The sequence below is a fragment of the Crassostrea angulata genome, chromosome 6, assembly GCF_025612915.1.
Source record: "Crassostrea angulata isolate pt1a10 chromosome 6, ASM2561291v2, whole genome shotgun sequence".
NCBI classification, from domain to species: domain Eukaryota; kingdom Metazoa; phylum Mollusca; class Bivalvia; order Ostreida; family Ostreidae; genus Magallana; species Magallana angulata.
Genome location: NC_069116.1, coordinates 23392094 through 23412103, shown reverse-complemented (window position 1 = coordinate 23412103; position 20010 = coordinate 23392094). Strand labels below are relative to the sequence as shown.

The 20010-nt window shown below is 33.8% G+C and overlaps 1 protein-coding gene across 1 annotated transcript in view; it reads right to left on the bottom strand.

Annotated features, from left to right (window-relative positions):
* LOC128189279 (5-oxoprolinase-like) overlaps positions 1-19911 on the bottom strand; it is a 35658-nt gene extending 15747 nt beyond the window's left edge. Inside the window, exons 1-15 of the mRNA XM_052860834.1 lie at positions 19793-19911; positions 13255-13421; positions 11429-11620; positions 11193-11318; positions 10973-11079; positions 10695-10810; positions 10386-10465; positions 9738-9790; positions 9344-9456; positions 8566-8654; positions 7109-7226; positions 4128-4270; positions 3627-3752; positions 3379-3491; positions 2967-3055 (exon numbers count right to left, since the gene is read on the bottom strand). Of these exons, the coding sequence (XP_052716794.1) occupies positions 2967-3055; positions 3379-3491; positions 3627-3752; positions 4128-4270; positions 7109-7226; positions 8566-8654; positions 9344-9456; positions 9738-9790; positions 10386-10465; positions 10695-10810; positions 10973-11079; positions 11193-11318; positions 11429-11620; positions 13255-13416 (1627 nt within the window). The 5' untranslated portion in view covers positions 13417-13421; positions 19793-19911. The remainder of the gene's footprint in view (positions 1-2966; positions 3056-3378; positions 3492-3626; positions 3753-4127; positions 4271-7108; positions 7227-8565; positions 8655-9343; positions 9457-9737; positions 9791-10385; positions 10466-10694; positions 10811-10972; positions 11080-11192; positions 11319-11428; positions 11621-13254; positions 13422-19792) is intronic.
* Between the last annotated feature and the right edge of the window lie 99 nt (positions 19912-20010).

Below are 20010 nucleotides of genomic sequence, written 5' to 3'. Positions count from 1 at the left end.
ACGAACAGTTTTATTATTATTTTAGCATTAATTTGGCAAATTTATTCACTTATTACAAGTTACCAAATAATTTTAATATCAACACTAAAAGTAATAAACATCGGTTGCACAGTATGTGGTTGCTGGTTGCATCGATATCACCAGTATTTATAACCCCTAAAGATAAGACAATCTTGAGTTGTTATTTACAACATGAGTTAACTGAGGCTGTGAAAACATCTTTAATTAGATAATTATCATTTGATTGTCTTCAGGGTTAATTTACACGACTTTGAAGTCATAATACAGGGTGACTTCAACTTCTCTTTCGGAGAAAATTCCAGTGAAGTTATCGATTAAACAAGAGGCCCATGGGCCACATCGCTCACCTGAGGAACAATAGGTATGATAAAATCAGCTTAATGGAGTCATAATACAAACTATCTGGACAATGTACAATAATACATGTTGATCCTGTATAAATAAAATCCATTTTCCCCTGGATATTCTTATGTTTATAATCATTAGTCCCTTTTCTAACAGGACGATTTTATAGTCATATCATATGTTGAGTATTGCAGTTCTCAAAAAGATCCTTAACAATTGTTTATATATGGTATATAAACGTACATAAACTCTGAACCTTCTTGTGAGGCCAAAGAATTGTCCTGGGGCCAAAGTCTTAACAATTATAAAGAATCATCTGGCTGATTAGTTTCTGAGAAGAAGATTTTTAAAGATTTACCATATATATTCCTTTGTTAAACTTTGAACCCCCATTGTGGCCCCACCCTACCCCTGGGGATCATGATTTTCACAACTTTGAATTTACACTACCTGAGGACGCTTCCACACAAGTTTAAGCTTTCCTAGCTGATTAGTTTCTGAAAGGAGATTTTTAAAGATTTACCATATATATTCCTATGTAAAACTTTGACCTTCCATTGTGGCCCCACCCTACCCCCGGGGGTCATGATTTTCACAACTATGAATCTACACTACCTGATGATGCTTCCACACAAGTGTCAGCTTTCCTGGCTGATTAGTTTCTGAGAAGAAGATTTTTAAAGATTTACTCTATATATTCCTATGTAAAACTTCGATCCCCCATTGTGGCCCCACCCTACCCCTGGGGGTCATGATTTTCACAACTTTGAATCTACACTACCTGAGGATGCTTCCACACAAGTGTCAGCTTTCCTGGCTGATTAGTTTCTGAGAAGAAGATTTTTAAAGATTTACTCTATATATTCCTATGTAATAAAACTTCGACACCTCATTGTGGCCCCACCCTACCCCTGGGGATCATGAATTTCACAACTGTGAATTTACACTACCTGAGGATGCTTCCACACAAGTTTCAGCTTTCCTGGCTGATTAGTTTCTGAAAGGAAGATTTTTAAAGATTTACTTTATATATTCCTATGTTAAACTTCGACACCCCATTGTGGCCCAACCCTACCCCCGGGGGTCATGATTTTCACAACTGTGAATTTACACTACCTGAGGATGCTTCCACACAAGTTTCAGCTTTCCTGGTCTTATGGTTCATGAGAAGAAGATTTTTAAAGATTCACTCTATATATTCCTATGTTAAATTTCGACCCCCAATTGTGGCCCCACCCTACCCCCGGGGGTCATGATTTTCACAAATTAGAATTTACACTACCTGAGGATGCTTCCACACAAGTTTCAGCTTTCCTGGTCTTATGGTTCATGAGGAGAAGATTTTTAAAGATTTACTCTATATATTCCTATGTTAAACTTTGACCCCCCATTGTGGCCCCACCCTACCCTCGAGGGTCATGATTTTCACAAATTAGAATTTACACTACCTGAGGATGCTTCCACACAAGTTTCAGCTTTCCTGGTCTTATGGTTCATGAGAAGAAGATTTTTAAAGATTTACCCTATATATTCCTATGTTAAATTTCGACCCCCCCATTGTGGCCCCACCCTACCCTCGGGGGTCATGATTTTCACAAATTAGAATTTACACTACCTGAGGATGCTTCCACACAAGTTTCAGCTTTCCTGGTCTTATGGTTCATGAGAAGAAGATTTTCAAAGATTTACTCTGTATATTCCTATGTAAAACTTCGACCCCCCATTGTGGCCCCACCCTACCCCCGGGGGTCATGATTTTCACAAATTAGAATCTACACTACCAGATGATGCTTCCACACAAGTTTCAGCTTTCCTGGTCTTATGGTTCATGAGAAGAAGATTTTTGAAAATTTCTCGTAAATTTTCATAAATTCCTAATTATCTCCCTTTGCAAAAGGGCGTGATCCTTAATTTTCACAAATTTAAATCCCCTTAGGCTAAGGATGCTTTGTGCCAAGTTTGGTTGAAATTGGCCCAGTGGTTCTTGAGAAGATGTTGAAAATGTGAAAAGTTTACAGACAGACGGACAGACGGACGGACAGACAGACAGACGGACGACAGACAAAATGTGATCAGAATAGCTCACTTGAGCTTTCAGCTCGGTGAGCTAAAAAGCAACTACCGTATTTCACCCATGTCACCCTCTAGGGCCAATAAAATTTACACTCACCATGTGGGCAATTAAATCTTTGAGAAAAAGTCACCCACAGTAAGAATTACTCGCATTTGTGAGTGGGCGAGTGGTTATTTGCAACCCTGACACAGGAAAACATTAAAGGTCACTGAGTAAGTTCTGCCAAACATGGTTTAAATAGTTCAGTTCCATTGCCTATTAGTATTTATCATTAGCACCTCCAAAATTGGGCTTCTCTCCATGTCAATTCCATTTAGCACCTCAAGGTGAAAATGAGATCAAGAGTGGAGATTCTCCATGCTAACAAATTTCAAGCTGTCTCATTAGCAGACATATAAAATGGCAATTACAGCAATGGTGCCAATGACAGAAAATAGATGAAAACTTGATAAGAAAAACTCACCAAAGTCTTTGGTTCAGGTGAGATAAAAAGTAACAGAATTTTGTGTGTAAGGTCCTGCATTACCTGGGTTGTATACTTTTGCACATGGTTCTTGTGCTTCATACACCACATCGGCCAGAGCCATCCCATAGGCAGACAGGATGCCAGCATATCTACCAAACGCACACGTTTGAGTGAGAGTGAGTTTGGTGCAGTGTTTTTAGCTCAAAGAGCAAGTTCATAAATTATTCCATTAAATTTGCTCTCTGTTGCCATTTCTTATTAACTGTTATCAATAGTTGTTTATTTAGAGAAGTATACTGAAATTTTCGGTAACAATTAGTTTACGTTAGAACCGAATCTACAAAATTCAAAAAATATGAGATTGAAATCTGCAAGCTTGTGGTTACAAAGTAACCAAAGATGACATACCAAAGTTACCAAAATTTCTGTAGAATTTGTACACTTATGTCTGTTGTTTTCCTCTTAAAAATACCTGTGCACAAAGACCTTTGACATTCCTAAGGATCGTGCTATTGCACAAGCGTGCTGTCCTCCAGCACCACCAAAGCATGCCAGCACATGTTTGGAGGTGTCATATCCTTTTGCCTACATGAAATTAAAAAAACCCAATCTATTGAAATACATGTATTTGGTAAAGAACACCTCTGTTGATTGTAAGAAACCATGTTACATGTAACAAAATTTTCTACTAATAGGTGTTAAACACATGAATTGTCTGACCTGTGTGAGGGCTCTGATTGGTCGACACATGGCCTCATTGGCCACTTGTATAAACCCCATGGCTACCTCCTCAGTCGTCATCTTCTGCTTAGCTGTGCCCTCTTGAGAGGACAAAAACTCATTGACCTGAAAATCATTTCCATTTTTCTTCAAGAACAAAAAAAAAAAAATAGCTGAGAAGTGTCATATACAGTATTTGATGATACCTGTATTTCATCAGATACCAATAGATAACAGACAAGGCCATGATTTATATGACTTTGACAACTAGCTGTCAAGCAAATGGTTTGAGATAGAAACTGGTCAGACAAGATATTGTCTAAAGTCTAACTTGCTGATTTAAAATGTGCAAAATCATTATAAGTATGCTTAAATTATATGAAAGACAACATTTTTTTATTAGAGATACTATATGTGTTTGAATCATTTAGGAATGTGATATGGTGATATCCATGCATCTCCCATCCCCCACTCCAAATTTTAACATTGTAGCATTCTTACCTCCCTTGTAAGTTTCTTGAAGGCTTTATCAGTTGCGGCTTTGTCTAAAGGACTTTTTTGATTTTTGCCAAATATTTTTGGAAAATACTCTGGAAGAAGCCTTCCTAGGCAAAGGTTGGCATCAGTAATTGTTAGAGGACCCCCTGAAAGAATTTTAAAAATAATAGTAATAAACAATTGATTCAAATTGTTAGATCTATCAAATCTGTAAAAAATTCACCTTGACTAGTCAAATTCTATACTGAAAATGTTATTAAAACATCAGACATGTCTATGTATGTTGGAGATATACAGTACTGTAGATATCTAATTAAACCTGTAGAATTAATATCCTCGTAAAATCGCGAGAAGGACATCTTGCGGATTTTATAACCTCACTTTTATTTTTTGGACACATGTAAACTAAGTGGAACTATAATAAGAATTTGGTGTTCGCAATTTTATTATCTGGCAATATGATGCAAAACGGTTGAATCCAAGAATTAAGTACTCGCGTTAAATAGTGAATTTACAGTATTGGATTGTTAAAATTTGAGGACTTTTCTTAAGCATTCTATAGTTCTGGATGGTCAAAAAATTAACCATCAGATCTACCTAATACGATATGATTTGTTAAGCCATACATTATCATTAAGAGAAGAAAAAATCCTTATATTTTATCTTTTAAATCTAGGTATTTTCCTATTTTTTTTAAATATAGAACTCTTTTTCTAATGGAGATCAATAGTCTAAAAATAAATTGACACCACCATCAAGCCCTGTTAAAGTAGATCCAGTGTTCTGTGACGTCACACTTTTTTGTAAAACTTTGAATTCTTTAAAAATTGTGCAAGATACTTTTATTTATTTTATGTGAATATAATCACATGGATGTAATTAGAATTATTGGTAGGTTAAAGATATTTTCGCACTTAATTTTATACTAAATTTCCAAATTTTTATATATTTTATCTATGCAAACGGGAAATAACTCTTTTTCTGACTTTTCTCTCAGTTGTATGTCTAAATGCTATAGTTTTTCTTATTCCAACAATTAATTTTAAAATATTTTTGTAATTTTAGTTTTCTGATAAAGTTGACATTAAAATTAAACAAGAAAAACTAATATCTGCCTACAAGATTTTACTTTTAACAGAAAAAAATTACATTTTTCTAATGCTAAAATAAGCTTTAGTTTATGTTTATCTGGCATCTCAAAAAGTGTGATGACATGTATATTTTTTCTAACGATTGATGACATTTAAGTCTATTAAGTCGAAATCAGTTCGGTTTTTCAACTTTCCTCAGAGAATTTAACGAGTATGGAGCTACCTTAAGTATTTAATCTTGCAATTAACCTGAACTGGTTAATAGCAACTACTTTTTCGTATTATAATAATCAAACCTTAGTGTTTAAAATTTAAATTACCCGGTAAATACAAGAGATATTTAAGAACAATCCAGGTTCACTAAAGCAAAAAATATTTGCAAGTTATTAAAAATATCAAGACAACAAAAATAAAATTCTGTTTGTAGAACTGAATTGAAATGAGCTTAGATACAGGGTAAAGTTTTTGAGTCATTGCTTCTCTTATGCTCCAAAATGAAATCAACTGAACCCTTCTAGATATATATATATATATTAGAGATAGAGAGAGAGGGAGAGAGAGAGAGAGAGAGAGAGGGAGGGAGAGAGAAATAAAATCTACTGAAAATTGCAACAGAGTAATTAATGTTTCAGAAAATCCCAATAAATTCTTGAGCTATTTACTGTTGGATGTACTGTTGCTCAACTTCTATTCACTATGAATTTACACTGAAAAAAAACTGGCTCATGGCGACTTATTTTCTTGACCAAGATTTATTTTGAGAAAATAATAAACCAGAGACAAAATGTATACAGGAGAACTCTTTCTTGGCAAGAAATATACACAATGACGACAAGCCTCTCATAAATCTCACAAAATTTTCTCGCATGCAAATAAAAGTGCTCTATAGTATACATTCACGATTAAGGTAGGATTGATACACGATACAATATGATAACATGTAATATATTAATATGCTGCTTGTATGAACTTTTGATACTTAAAAATTATTTAGGTCAGATCTAACTTATGAGGATCTGGTTGCCAAATATCAATCGTCATTAAATTATAAAACTATAAGGACTAGAAAAATGATTCATGCTCTTAAAGCTTAAGTCAGACTTTTATATCATCGATGGGCTAAATACATTCAAATAAAAGAAAATGAGACATAGTACGGCAGGAGACAAGGAATCAATATGCTGAACATCATTCTACGTCATTTTCTTCACTTTTTTTAATAGTACATATATTACCGTACTAAGTATAGGCCATACACCTTACATTCTTCTTTTTATATAAGTGTCACAAAATTTGTGAAAATGGGTTAAATACATGTACATGTACGTAAACTTTATATTTGTGTCAGTCATTTAATGTGATTCAAAGGTTTCTAACAGCATCAATATTGGATATAATTTCTGGCTATTGTATTTTGAGTGATCGCGAAACAAATGAAAATTAGATCATCATGAAAATAAATGGATACATGGTACAGGGCCCGCAATGTTACTTTTCACAATGCTATATCCTATCGTATCGTGTATCAATCCTACCGTTATCGTGGATGTATACTGTCCTACCGTGCGTGAATCCTATCCTATCATTTATCTTGTAAATAATCACATTGCAAGAACTGTAAATATGTCACTTTTTAAAATATCAAATAACATTTTTTGGGCAATACATCTTATTTAATGAATGACAAACACAGAATAGACATTACCGTAGGCTAAATTATGTTGGTTAAAGACAATTTAATTTAATTCTAGTACATGTATATACACATCTAGAACCATAATGCCTTTACATATTACACAGAATTATACCAGCATAGTACATGTACATGAAATACATGTAAATTGAGAGTGCGTATATATGGCCTTGGCTATAAGGGTAGTGACAGGGGTATACCTTTCTTGTAGCATGCAGGGCCAGGGTCGGCTCCTGCTGATTCAGGGCCAACCACAAACATCCCCGCCCGGAAAAAAAGCATGGATCCACCTCCAGCTGCCACTGTATTGATGTCCAGCTAAAAAAAGGGCAAGTTAAGAGCTATAGTTCATGTGACTTTGTATATCATACATGTGTTCACTTTCGACTATAAGAAAACATTTATATTTGTTGATGAAACTGTGATCCAAAAATATATGTATAACATAACATATTATCTATCAATGTATCAACTGAAAATACCTGTAGTATTCAAAACGATTTGCAACAAAAAATTGTATGGAAGGTATGAGTTACAGTCAATTAGTTGTTGAAATCATTGATTCTGTTTTTCAATCCATTTCATGCATTGTGCAAAATATCCCTCAACAGTAAAACTCGATCATTTAGTACCAAATAACTCGGATACAGTCAAATCAAAGATACAGGTAAATAATGTTTTGTGGGGTCTTAATTTACAAAAAATTCTGAAACTTAAAAAAATTAACACGATGTATGAATTATTGGGTCAACAATACTTGTTCACAGCCTTTGATTTGTAACTTATTTAATACCTTTACCCAAAATATCCAACAATTTCTCAGAGGTAAAAACAAGAATATCCATGCAAACATGCTAATGTAAACATGACTATGCAATATTCAAAAATTTTTCTACAGTTAAAGATTATTACAGTGAACATATACGCCTAAAAAATGTACACTAACCAGTACACTGAGGTCAATAACATTCCCCTTTTCCTCAAAGTTTACTACACTCTTGAAGTTATTTTGAATTGTGTTAGCAACAATTCAAATCAATACGTCCCTTGGCATTGGCTTTTAACCATGTTTTACTTATATTCCTTTCTAATTTCAAATTTTCCATGTCACTCAGTCAAAATTGACTAAATGGAACCTGAAATCATATTTTTCATGAATACAGATATTAAGGTTTATTTTTTGGAGGAGACTATATTGTTTCAATTTTCTTTTACTACCTAGCTGCAGTCACATGTACATGCAGTAAAAAATGTGCATGTCAAAGAGGCTGGATGGTCAACAGATTACCAATCAGATATGGCTTAATTAATAATTAAGAGGGCTTGATGGTTGTGGCCATTTTTAGATTGTTTTGATCTCCTTGAGAAAAAGAGTTCTATATAAAATGTAGGAAAATACTCAAAAAAAGAAATATTTATGAAATTTTTCTTTATTAAATATAAGATTACAGCTAAACAAATTTTAGGTTGATCGGATGGTCCTTAAAATGGTATATGTGATATTTTTGGCCATTTCCTATTAGCTAGTAAAGGAAAATCTCAAATCTCTTCGACTCAGATTCTGAATAATCTTTAATATAGCGCTCTTCATCTAAAGGAGATTGATAAAGTCTGAAAATGGCCATGATCATCCAGCCCTTTTAAACTGGGGTCAAACCTGAGGGGCCTGAATGGTCACTCCTGCGGTGGTGGTCTCAAACACGTGCTCGTACTGACCAGCATATCGGCTCACGTCTGTAGAAGTACCTACAATGAACACGCCAGTCTCTGTCTCAATCAAAGGTCAGTAAACATTGAAGCCAGCAACTGAATTTTTAATCAAAGTGTCATGACTATCAAAGTAACCTACTGTTTACCCTCGCCTGAACTAAATTATTTGTTGTCAGAGTTAAGTGATCTAGTTTGATAACAAAGCAATCAATACGTCCACAAAAAAAGTTTCATAACTGCATGTCAACAATTTCCTAAAAATTATTCATGATTAGAATTTTATGGGTTTTTGGATTTATACCCGAGTGTCTAAAAAGTCCTTGCTTATATGATATTCTAAAGTATAGTTTAAAATACAAGTTTATGGTTGAAAATTCGAATACAATAATTATGAAGTGTGTTAGATAAATAAGTTATCAATATTTTTGAAAAAGTTTGAAAAGTCATACCCTGAATTTCTTCTGCAATGTTTTTATATAATTCCAAACATATAATTCTCTAATGTAGATCTTGTTAAATTAAATAGATTTAGATAGAGCTAAAAATTGGAAGAGCTATTGAAAATAGCATAGTTTTAATTCATTTACTTAATTGATCGGAAAAAAGGCACAAAATAGGGTCTAGCATGTAAATATTTCTATATTTTTTAATAAATTCAAGACAGGACTGGTATAACATGATAGCATTCCAATGCAATCTTCAATATCAACTAATCAATTATATACCTCCCATGTCAAAACCAATGACAGCCTGTTTGGTGTCCTGGTTATATGTTGTCAGAGCATAGCCTACCACGCCTCCCGCTGGACCAGACAGAATTGCTCTGGAGCCATTAAACCTGGAAAAATTATTTTAGGTGCACGTAAAGGCCATGTAGATCAGAAAGAAGTAAAGGGCGGATCTGGAGCCATTAAATCTGGAAAAATTAATCGTTCATGCACTCAATGGCCTGAAGATCAGAGAGAAGGAGAAGGGGGGGGGGGGGGGGGGGGGGGGGGTAGATGTAAGTTTTTGGTTCATATTGGTGATGGTATTAATTAAGGTAACTAATATAGAGTATAATAAATTGGAGATTTGTGCAACAGAAAACAGTAAGCATAATACGAATTAATAACTCACTTATTCACAGGTGTTAGGCCTCCATCTGATTGCATGAATAGAACAGATGTGTTCTGAAATTATATATACAGGAAAATTTTCTGAAAAAACATTCTCAGTTATTGTTAGTTCCTTATTTTACGCGAGTACTTATTTACACAATTCCGCCATTTTGTATCAAATCGCGAGAATATAAAATCGCGATCACCAGTTTTTGTTATAATTTCCTATAGTTTACAACTGTCTAAAATATAAAAGCCAGATTTTAATATTTGCGAGGGTTGCCTCTCGCGATTTTACGTGGAAATTAATTCCTTGTGTTTAATTAGGAATTTACAGTATCTTTAATTTTTATCAAAAAGAAAGGGTACATGTATTTCAAAACATTGCCGATCAATTTTTAAGTCTTTTTTTTCCCATACTCCATTAACTTATCATGCTCAACGGTGTGAATGTTTGGGCCAGCGAGTCGACACAAAAGTTCTCACAAAAGCAAGTGCTGTACTCAAAACCAATCGACAAACCTCACGAAACCGTAAACTCTGAGTGAAAGGTCAGCCATTTTTGGCATAGCACTAAGGGGGCTAGGTGGCATGTTGCGATGCTCACTTCGTCTGCCAATCACAGCAAAAGGAAAATCATTTAAATAATGAAAAAAAAAAATCTAACCTGAATGTTGTCTTTAAAACCAGAGGCAAATCCAGCTACATATTTCTTTATTTGTGGTGTTAAATAAGCATCAGCACAAGCTGAAATGTAAATATAGTAAATTTTAAAAAGTAAGGACTAGATAATATACCGTTATATACAAATGTATTGTCGACCATGTTTTTTGCCTTCAATCATCATTTTGTTTCACATTTCATGCAGTTGCTTATATAAAAGTTGGTGTTGTGAGAGAAATAGAGGTTCCTAGAAATCTCGATGAGAGTTTTCAATTTATTATTTTTTAAGGATAATTACAGCCAGTGCATTTACCTGTGTAACCTCTGGGAACCACTCTCACCATAGACATGACTTCCGAGGACAGCGACACCTGATGGAAGCCCATCTCTAGTGCAATCCTGCCAACTTCTTTTTCATGCTCGGCATATCTGAAACACAGGAGAAATACACTTACTGGTCTATGTGTGCATTCCAATCAAAATTTTAATTAACTACATCCTTTTTCTATCTTTCATAATTAATATGATTCATGGGTAGAGAGTAAGGAGTTTGTACCATGTAATGTCAATGAGGCACGCATACTAACTCACGTGTAAGAGTGAAGTAAAACTACAGCAAGGCTTTGGATTCCCTTATCTAACAGCTTCTGTAAATCTTCTCTCAGTTTTTCAGTGTTCACCTTCTCCCATATCTCCAACTGCAAAACAACAAGCAATGAACAGTCAATTGGTAGTCAAATCAATTTTTTTTTAAATTAAAGAATATAAAAATGCATTATTACTTTTTCCCAATATAATTTATTACCCTGACCTTTTCACCTGTGACCCCAGTGACCTGGTCACATGACTTGTTGATTTCACATTTGTCTTGCTTGAAGACTAATCTCTCTTCCACTTCTATTACTTCACTGTAGAGCTGATCAGGAGCTGAGATCTCCTGTTAAAAGGTTAAAATAAGTACACTAAATACCTTTAGAATTTTTATTTTACTCTTATATAGCTCAATGAAGACGTAAAACCAAAAACTTTATCATAAAATGTACATACAAGATCAAATATCTGGGGTCTAGCTTGGTTCCCTATGTACAACAGATCCCTGAATCCCTTGGTGATAGCTAAAGCCATTGGTTCACCTTTTCGCTCCAACAAAGCATTGGTAGCAACTGTGGTGCCCATTCTTATCCAATCAATGTAGGATGTATCAATTGGTTTATCGGCACTCATCTTAATACCTGTCTCCTAATGATAAAAAAAGTACAAAAAATAAACCAGATAGTTCATATAATGTGCAAGTGAATATGTAGTAAGTTTATATCATTATACTCAGAGAGAGAGAGAGAGAGACATAGACAGAGACAGAGAACAGAGACACAGGGAGGGAGAGAGAGATTTTTTTTCCTTTTTTTTTTTTATGGGCCGCCGGAAGGCGGTCCGTTATTTGATACACATTTAAATATTGTTACTGCGTTTCTGCGGGATAGTTCTTTTTTATTAGAATTAATACTATGCTTATTTTTATGAATTAAAAGTCAATTTGCATGTAGAAATATGTTTTATGCCTTTTAGAAAATATCACATATTTTTTCTTTTACTCGTAAATGAAAAGTAGGTCAAACTTAGTAAATTGTCGTATTTGGCGCGTTTTTATCGAGACTATAATCTATTCGGAAAATATCGAAGTTCTTCATTCTTTTCAAAACAATGCATCAGGATCGGTATGCGGGACATACTAAAGACCTAAAATATTAAAGACCTGAATGTCATTAAATTTTATATGAATGATATTTTTGAATTTCTATGTGCCGTGTCAAATAAAAAGAGTTTGTGTGTGTATTTATTATATTTCCATGTAAAATGTGGTAGAAAATTTCATGAAATGACATTATATCAATTATTTACGCAAGAATATGACAGAAATGAAAATTTGAATTGACTGGAAAATTTGAACTAATAAATTTTTATTTTATTATGAGGTCCCTTGAAATCATGCTAATACATTAAGTTTTCATTCAATACAATGCAACCAAAATAACCCAAAATGGTTTGAAATACATAATCTCCAAGAGAAAAATGATGAGTTGCACTTTGTATTAGAGTAATGTACAAATCAATGTGTTCTCAATTACTTTATACTATGGCAATGATCATACAATTTCCGTTAGAAATGCTTACAGTAACGAAATCAATTCTTTAAGATAATAGTAAAATGTTAAACTTCAAAACAAGTTGCTGAAAGTATATTAAAATTTACCATAAAAATTAGAACAACCAACTCTTATTTTCTTCTTTGTGGTGTGTTTTTATGAAAACAACCAATGATTCATACAACAATTATATTTTTTGCGGCCCATTTGACGCTTGCGTCAATATGATTTCTTGTTGATCTTGAGATCAAAATGTAGATCCTTATATGGAACAAATATACAAATATTCATTTCATTAAATACAATCAACTTATTAGCTCTTTATTCTGTGCCAAAATGAAAAGAAGCAACACTTGCCAACAGGTTTTTTTTTTTCAGAGCACAGTTTGGGTATGCAATGTTGGGTATATAAGTAATCCTCCAATGTTGGAGGAAAAAATCAAACCTCCAAAAATGGAGGTTGCCTAGACCAGAAAGGGGGAGATAAGTTGCTATGGTATTATAAAATTGCAAAACCGGCAATCTATACCTTTGCTGCAACTAGTATAAAAAAAATCTAGTCCTACTTTCAGTTTTTTCAGTTGTGATTGCCTCATATAAAAATTTTGTTTGAGTTTTTTAGACTTGTTTTCTTGATTCTTTATATCTGTCTTATGACTATCATTTCTCTCCAAATTTAATATCTGCAGTCATGATTTGAATAGATTCAAAATTCATAAAGAATTTCACCTGTTCTAAAATGCGTCTTATGCCTTCTCTGGGTGCATCTTCATAATTCTGAGGATCCACAGATAGAAGTTTCATGACTTCAATTTTTCCCCCTGGGCACCTTGCCCATATGTCTGTAAAAGTTCCTCCTCTGTCTATTGCAAACTGAAATTCTTCCTTCATTGTTCCTATGAAAAAGAGAATTGAAATCATATGATATAGATCGGCACACAAGTACCATACATAAAAATCTCATGTTGTATGTATGTCCTTAGTGACAAAAATTGGGATTTAAAGCAATTTTTTTTGTAACAAAAGCAGGCTTTATGACATGCGCAATTCTGAAAGTAACTTAAACATTTATACGATAAATACCGGTACTAAAATTAATCATTAGATTTTAATTTTCAGAACTAATACATGTATATCTGTACAAAGGAATATGAAGCTAACCAATTTTGATACTGAACGACAATACTACACATTACATTTTGATTAGTGTTCTGTTTAGCTCTTTTGGCTTCCACAAAGTAAATCAAGTATAATTCTACTAAATTGGGTAGTCAGAAATTCAAATCCATGGCAAAAAGAGGATTACACTAAATCAAGCATAATTCTGCTAAATAAGGTAGTCAGAAATTCAAATCCATGCTAACTTGCTGAAAAATCAATTTCCACCCAATATCTTACATGCTAAAATATATGTCAACTTATGTATAATAACTTGATTCATCTCAGTAGCTAGGATTTTTCCATATCCACACCCTGTTTCAGCATGACACCAATATTGGGTAGAAGCTGCCAATGGACATGCAATGATCAAGGGCTGCAGGGATATTTGTTATTAATTGTCATCCCTGAGACTGAAATGTCACACTTTCATTGGTTTAAATATGACACATGACTGCCAGATATCTCTGTGTCTGTCTAGTGAGAATAAACATTCAACAATATGGCCAACACTTTGCCCACTCATCTCGACATATTTCATATAAATTATACAAAAACCATTTTCTGCAAGTTCTTAAAATATTTAGAGTAGTTGCCCTTTGAAATAATTGTACATGTACTTTTAATTAAAGTAGCTGCCCTTTGAATTGACATCACATTGTTCTGTCTAGAGCAGAAAAATGTAAACTGTATTTTGCTATTCACCAGTTTGCTGCAACTTATTTTCACAACCAAACCTTATTCACATGTTTTATAACGATTCACCAAGGACTGGTCTGCGGCGAAAAATATTCACAACAATGAGGTTCTCAGGTACCTCATGCACATTTCTCACACATGAAAAAAAGTTGGTAAAACTTTACAGTAGAATGACATGTACAGCTTCAAGATTTGCTAAATAGGAAAGGGAAAACACATTTGAAATTGAATTGCAAAAAATATAATAAGTGAACAAAGGTGCAGCAAAGATTTTCAAGGACTATATATTTGACAGGTGAGTCTATGAGCTTGATCAATCCAATATACTTCCACAGTTAGTCAATAGCAAACCTTAAGATAAGTAATAACAAATGAACAAGAGTGTGATACATGCAAAAGGTTTGTATATGTGTCATTAAATGCACTTGAATCACCACAATGAATAATAGTAAATCGATTATCAAGATCATATGGATTCAATAAACAAAAACAATTTTACAGGGAATACAAATGAGTATGTGAGCTATTACATTTATTGCGTGGACCCTGAGGTCCACGCAGAAAATATATAAGCGAGGTTAAACCGGATGCTATGGGGAAAATTCAGCCTGCGCATGAGTTAGCCTGGTTCCTGTGCGTAATGGGTAGCTCAGGGAAACAGGCAAGCACACGTTTATCTGAATCCGGATCGGGATTCTATGCCATATGCACACATAAGTTCAAAGGCGCTGTAATTGTAAAGCTGTCGGTAAACAGTACAAAAACAAAGAATTCCTTTCAAAGAAATGATCGGCATGTGATATGAACTTTCAGTATTATGAAATAAGTTAATGTTATGCTGAAACTACAACATAGGTACATCAAATTGCATATTTGCAATGTTTTGTTGTTTTCCGAATACACATGTAACTTAACTTTACTTTTATAGTAGGCGAGGCTAGAGTACTTCCCAATTAAAATTTTTTAAGCATTTACGTATGATTGAATAATTATATCACTGTGTAAAAGTTTAAATCTCAAGAAAAATGCATCTTAAGGCTTTCATGTTTTCATTGGAAACACATGCAAATTGTCCACGTATTGTAGTCATTTTTAAAGGACAGCAACTTGTATATATTCTTAAATGTTTATAATCAAATTTAGCTGCAATATTGCGATTCAAATTGAATTTACAATTTTATCACATAACTATAGTTCAACCCAACATATTTCCATAGTCAGTCAGTAACAAACCAAATAAGTGCTTTGTTTCCCATCAAATGAGACGTTTATTTACAAGATGCAGTGGTCTACGCAAATGCATGTAAAAGTGGCAATGCGTTTCTTAATTTGCATCCAATTTTACAAAGTCGAACTCTTCAAAAATAATTCTCATTCTTATCTTTCATCTTTTAAATTGTCTTTGAAATCTCCACTGCTTCTTGTTCACTTTCAATGTTTTGTTGGTATTGAATTTTAAACATTTTCTCTTTTTCTTTTTTCTTGGCAATTGTCTGAGCAAATCTTGATGCTGCCATTTTATTCTGCTCTAGATACAACAAATTTTAAGTGATATCTCATTTCAAAGGGCAAATAGCCAAATACTCTAATTTGGAAGTCATGTCAAAGGGTAATTAACTACTCCAAATAAAAAGAAGTTACGTGGAACCCTGTCTCTGTAAAAATATGAAATACATGTATTGAGATAAGTATGCAGAGCGACGGTCTTATTGCCGAATATATAATTTTCACCAGCAGGACATATATATATCCGGCAGTCTTATGACATTTTAAATGCTATATGTGTTTTCTGTCATGTGTGACATTTCCTTTCTAGGAAAACAAAGATTTCTATTAGCTCTTCTAGATCCAAATCAAGTCCTGAAGCTGATATGGGTAATGTGAAGTAAGCTGTACTGCACATTCAAAAACCCAGTTCATGTTTTTATTACAGTACTAGGAGTACTAAGTATGTAAAAATTGAAGTACTAGTATAATAGTCAAGGTATAACTGTAAAAGGTATCAAATGTTCACATCTCCCCACAAATAGATACTCTAAATCTACTGGTACTATAATTTATAGTCTAACCCCTCCTAGCTCTGTCAATGCCTTAGAATTAACTTTGTCACTATACATGAATCTGCACAAGAACTTGGCACCAACATTATATAAAGTTTTTGTTTCCAAGCTTTTTTTGAGATAAAAACCCAGTTTGCTTGATGAGACTTATTCCACAAAACAGAATGAAGCCCGGACGGCCAATTTAACTTATTTCACCTAGCATGAATAATGGGAAATCAGTAAGCACTTAATCCTTGGTACACTGTGATACATGTGCATCCCCCTAGTCATTAGCAGCTGTAAGCAGTTTTTAGAAAATTAAGTCAGTCACATCTTGATATCTGCAGTTATCCAGGTTCAATCAAGGGTATACAGCATTTACCCCAGGTTGTATTCCACCTAAGGTCAAGGGTTGAAGGTTGTATGGAATACAACCCGAGGTAAATCATTGTACATCCTTGATTTGACCTGATGATGAATTTATTTCCTAAACCAGATAAATCTGTTTTGCCATGTCCAGTCAAGAGTTTATTACGTACACTTTCAAGATATGCCATTTGTGCATTTTATGCGTTGTAATGTCACAATTAACACATTGTGAAGTATTGGTTTTTTTTAACCTCTGGCTCAAGTCGGGTGTATGGAAATTTAGTCCAAACTTATTAGCCAATCAAATTTTGTGTTACAAGCTACATAGGAAATAATGATATTTGTCTACCTGACTACCTGGGACAGTGGGTGCCTGTGTGATTTTAGTTTTATTACATACTTAATAATAAAAACAGGGTTTTTGCATTTCAATACAGCTTAATATTACTTTACAATACTGATCCTAATTAAACGCAAGGAATTAATATCCATGTAAAATCGCAAGAAGCACAACTCGCAGATTTTAAAAGCTCGCTAAATGGAAACTAAATGAATTAAACTATGATAAAAATTTGGCATTCACGATTTTATCTTGTCTCAATTCCATACAAGATGGTTAAATCACAGAATGAAGTACTCATGTAAAATAAGGAATAAACAGTATCCATATCAGTCCCCACGGCCGATACAGATCCTACAAGGCTGATACAGATCCATATCCCAAACCCTTTTAGACCTCCTATAATTTCTTCCAATCATTATTTAGCTTCAAGCAAATATAAAATCATATAACTTATTTTGGTTTTTAAATTTTAACAATGCTAGAAGTCTAATAATTGTAATAGAGATCCTACAAGGCTGTTTTAAACCAGATTTATTTCAGCTGTCATATTTCAGATATGTACAGAAAATCTGTCTGGGATCGAGGACTATGAAAATGGAGAAATTAACTCTGATAAAGGAGTGCTGTGCACCGTAATGCCTTGTGATTTTCTCAATTTCTGTTTTGTATCTAATGTACATAATGGTGAGTTGCCTTAATTAATCCATTCTTTGTGAAAATGGGATTAAAAATTTAGAGGGAAAATTTTCAAAAGCGTAAAAATTAGAAAACGATAAAGAAATCATTAATCTAATTCAAAAAAATGTGGGAAAGTCTCGGAAAACGTCAAGAAAATAAAAAAATTCAGATGCACATCATTGAATAATTAAAAAACAAGAAACCCACAGTCCTTGACGGTCACCTGAGTAACATAGCCCTTTGATGGACCCGTCAGCATTTTAAGCTTCATTTTGGAGTCGAAAACCCTACTCCAAGACTACTTTGACTGTTACTCTCACTTTTATTATTTGATGTTTTCAAACATCAATTCATAAAGGGGGATGTCTGAGATTATTTATACCTTAAGTCCAGGGCCCTTCAATGCTGGTAATTGTTTATGTTTGCTGAATCAATTTAGTGTTGTCTTCAAATTCATTAGCGATTTTTAAAAAAAAGAACTGATCAGTATGTTATTACTAAGCATCAAATAAATATAACAATGTATACTTTGTACATCATGTATCAACCATCGACCAATACAGTGAAGTCGCCAATTCCGGGTCACGTCAGACTGTTTCTTTGATATTATGCAAAGCTGTTCTATTTAAATTTTATACTATATGTATATTGAAAGTATATTTTGTGAGTATTAAACATTCATTTTGTTTTTGAAAATTAATTTCCCGGAAACAATATTTACAGAGGCATTTCAACAAGGCATGGTTTCCCCACTTTCGAATCATTTTCTCCATTTTTGGGTCATGTGACTTCAGTATATCAGTTAGGTCGGGTAATCGTCTCAGAACACAATTTTTATAAATTTGCAGTATATAAAAAATAATGCCGATCAGAAAATATATTTACAACTACTGATCCTCAAGTCACAAGGACCATTTCTAAATGCAAATGACAGTCGTGATTCAGAATGAAATGATCATCATTATTTCATCATTGTGACAAAAAGAAAAATAAACCTTAATTAAAAATATGAAACAAGATAAATAAATTGACACCTGAGCTAGATGGATCCCTTATTTAATTGAATCTCTTTTTTCTCTCTTTCATGTTATCGTAAATCCGCAGAAAAATATGTTTCAGGTATAGTGACCCGCAATTACGGAAATTCCTTCAGATTGATTAATCAATTGTTGTAAATTTATTTGGGCAGTTATCATTCTGAATATTTGTGCAATATTTTTTATCAATTCACGCCCTCCCTCAACTTTCACATCAACCACGCTGCAGCGTAAATAATGAAAATAGCATGTCACAGATTGTGAAAATCTCCATCCCGAAAACGCTTAAATGCTTGATTTCTAAATTTGTTTCTCAGAGGGTCTGTAAATGTAAATTTTCAAATATCGTTTAATGATCAAAGACAGAAAGGCCTATAGTTCATGATCAATGTATATATTAAGTTTTTTATGCTTCAATTTAAACAAGGTGACATAAAATATGCGAGTGACGCGGAATTGGAGACAACCCGGAATTGGCGATTTCACTGTCAATCGCCACTTTTCGGGCCTTTCCGGCAGGCTCGGAAAAACACCTCAAATGTATTAACATTACTGGATGTTAGAATCTTATACAAAATGGAGTCGCATCCAATTAAAATAAGTATTGGCAAAACAGCCTTAGAGCTTGTAAGTCGGTCCTGTGGTATAGTTTAGGGTATATCATTGACTTTAATGAAGTCGACATGTCAATAGATCGTAAAATGTGTTGCATTTATATCAAGTTTTATAAAATGGGGGGTTGTCATGGACGCCTATGTAATACATTCGAGGAGTTTTTCCGAACCTGCCGGAAAGGCCCGAGAAGTTGCGATTGCTTCACTGTATTTGGTCCTCTGGCTATAATATAGGATGCGAACTGGCAACGGTTCTGTATCATTCTTTATAAATGCTGAGCTTGCCCTAACGGTCGCACTAAAAGACATATCATATCTGAATCTGACCTGAGCGCCTCTCCTTCTATCCTATAAACAATGCGTTGTTATATATGCAAATGATTCTCAGTAGAATGAAGAATACTGGACGTTCGTCCGTCACCAAACCAGCAGGATACAGCACACGGTCGGTAAATAGAACATTACGCTGTGTAATCTAAAATTTTCCGTAAAGTTTGATTCAAAAATATAAAATATAAATTAATGAAAGATAAAACATCTGATAC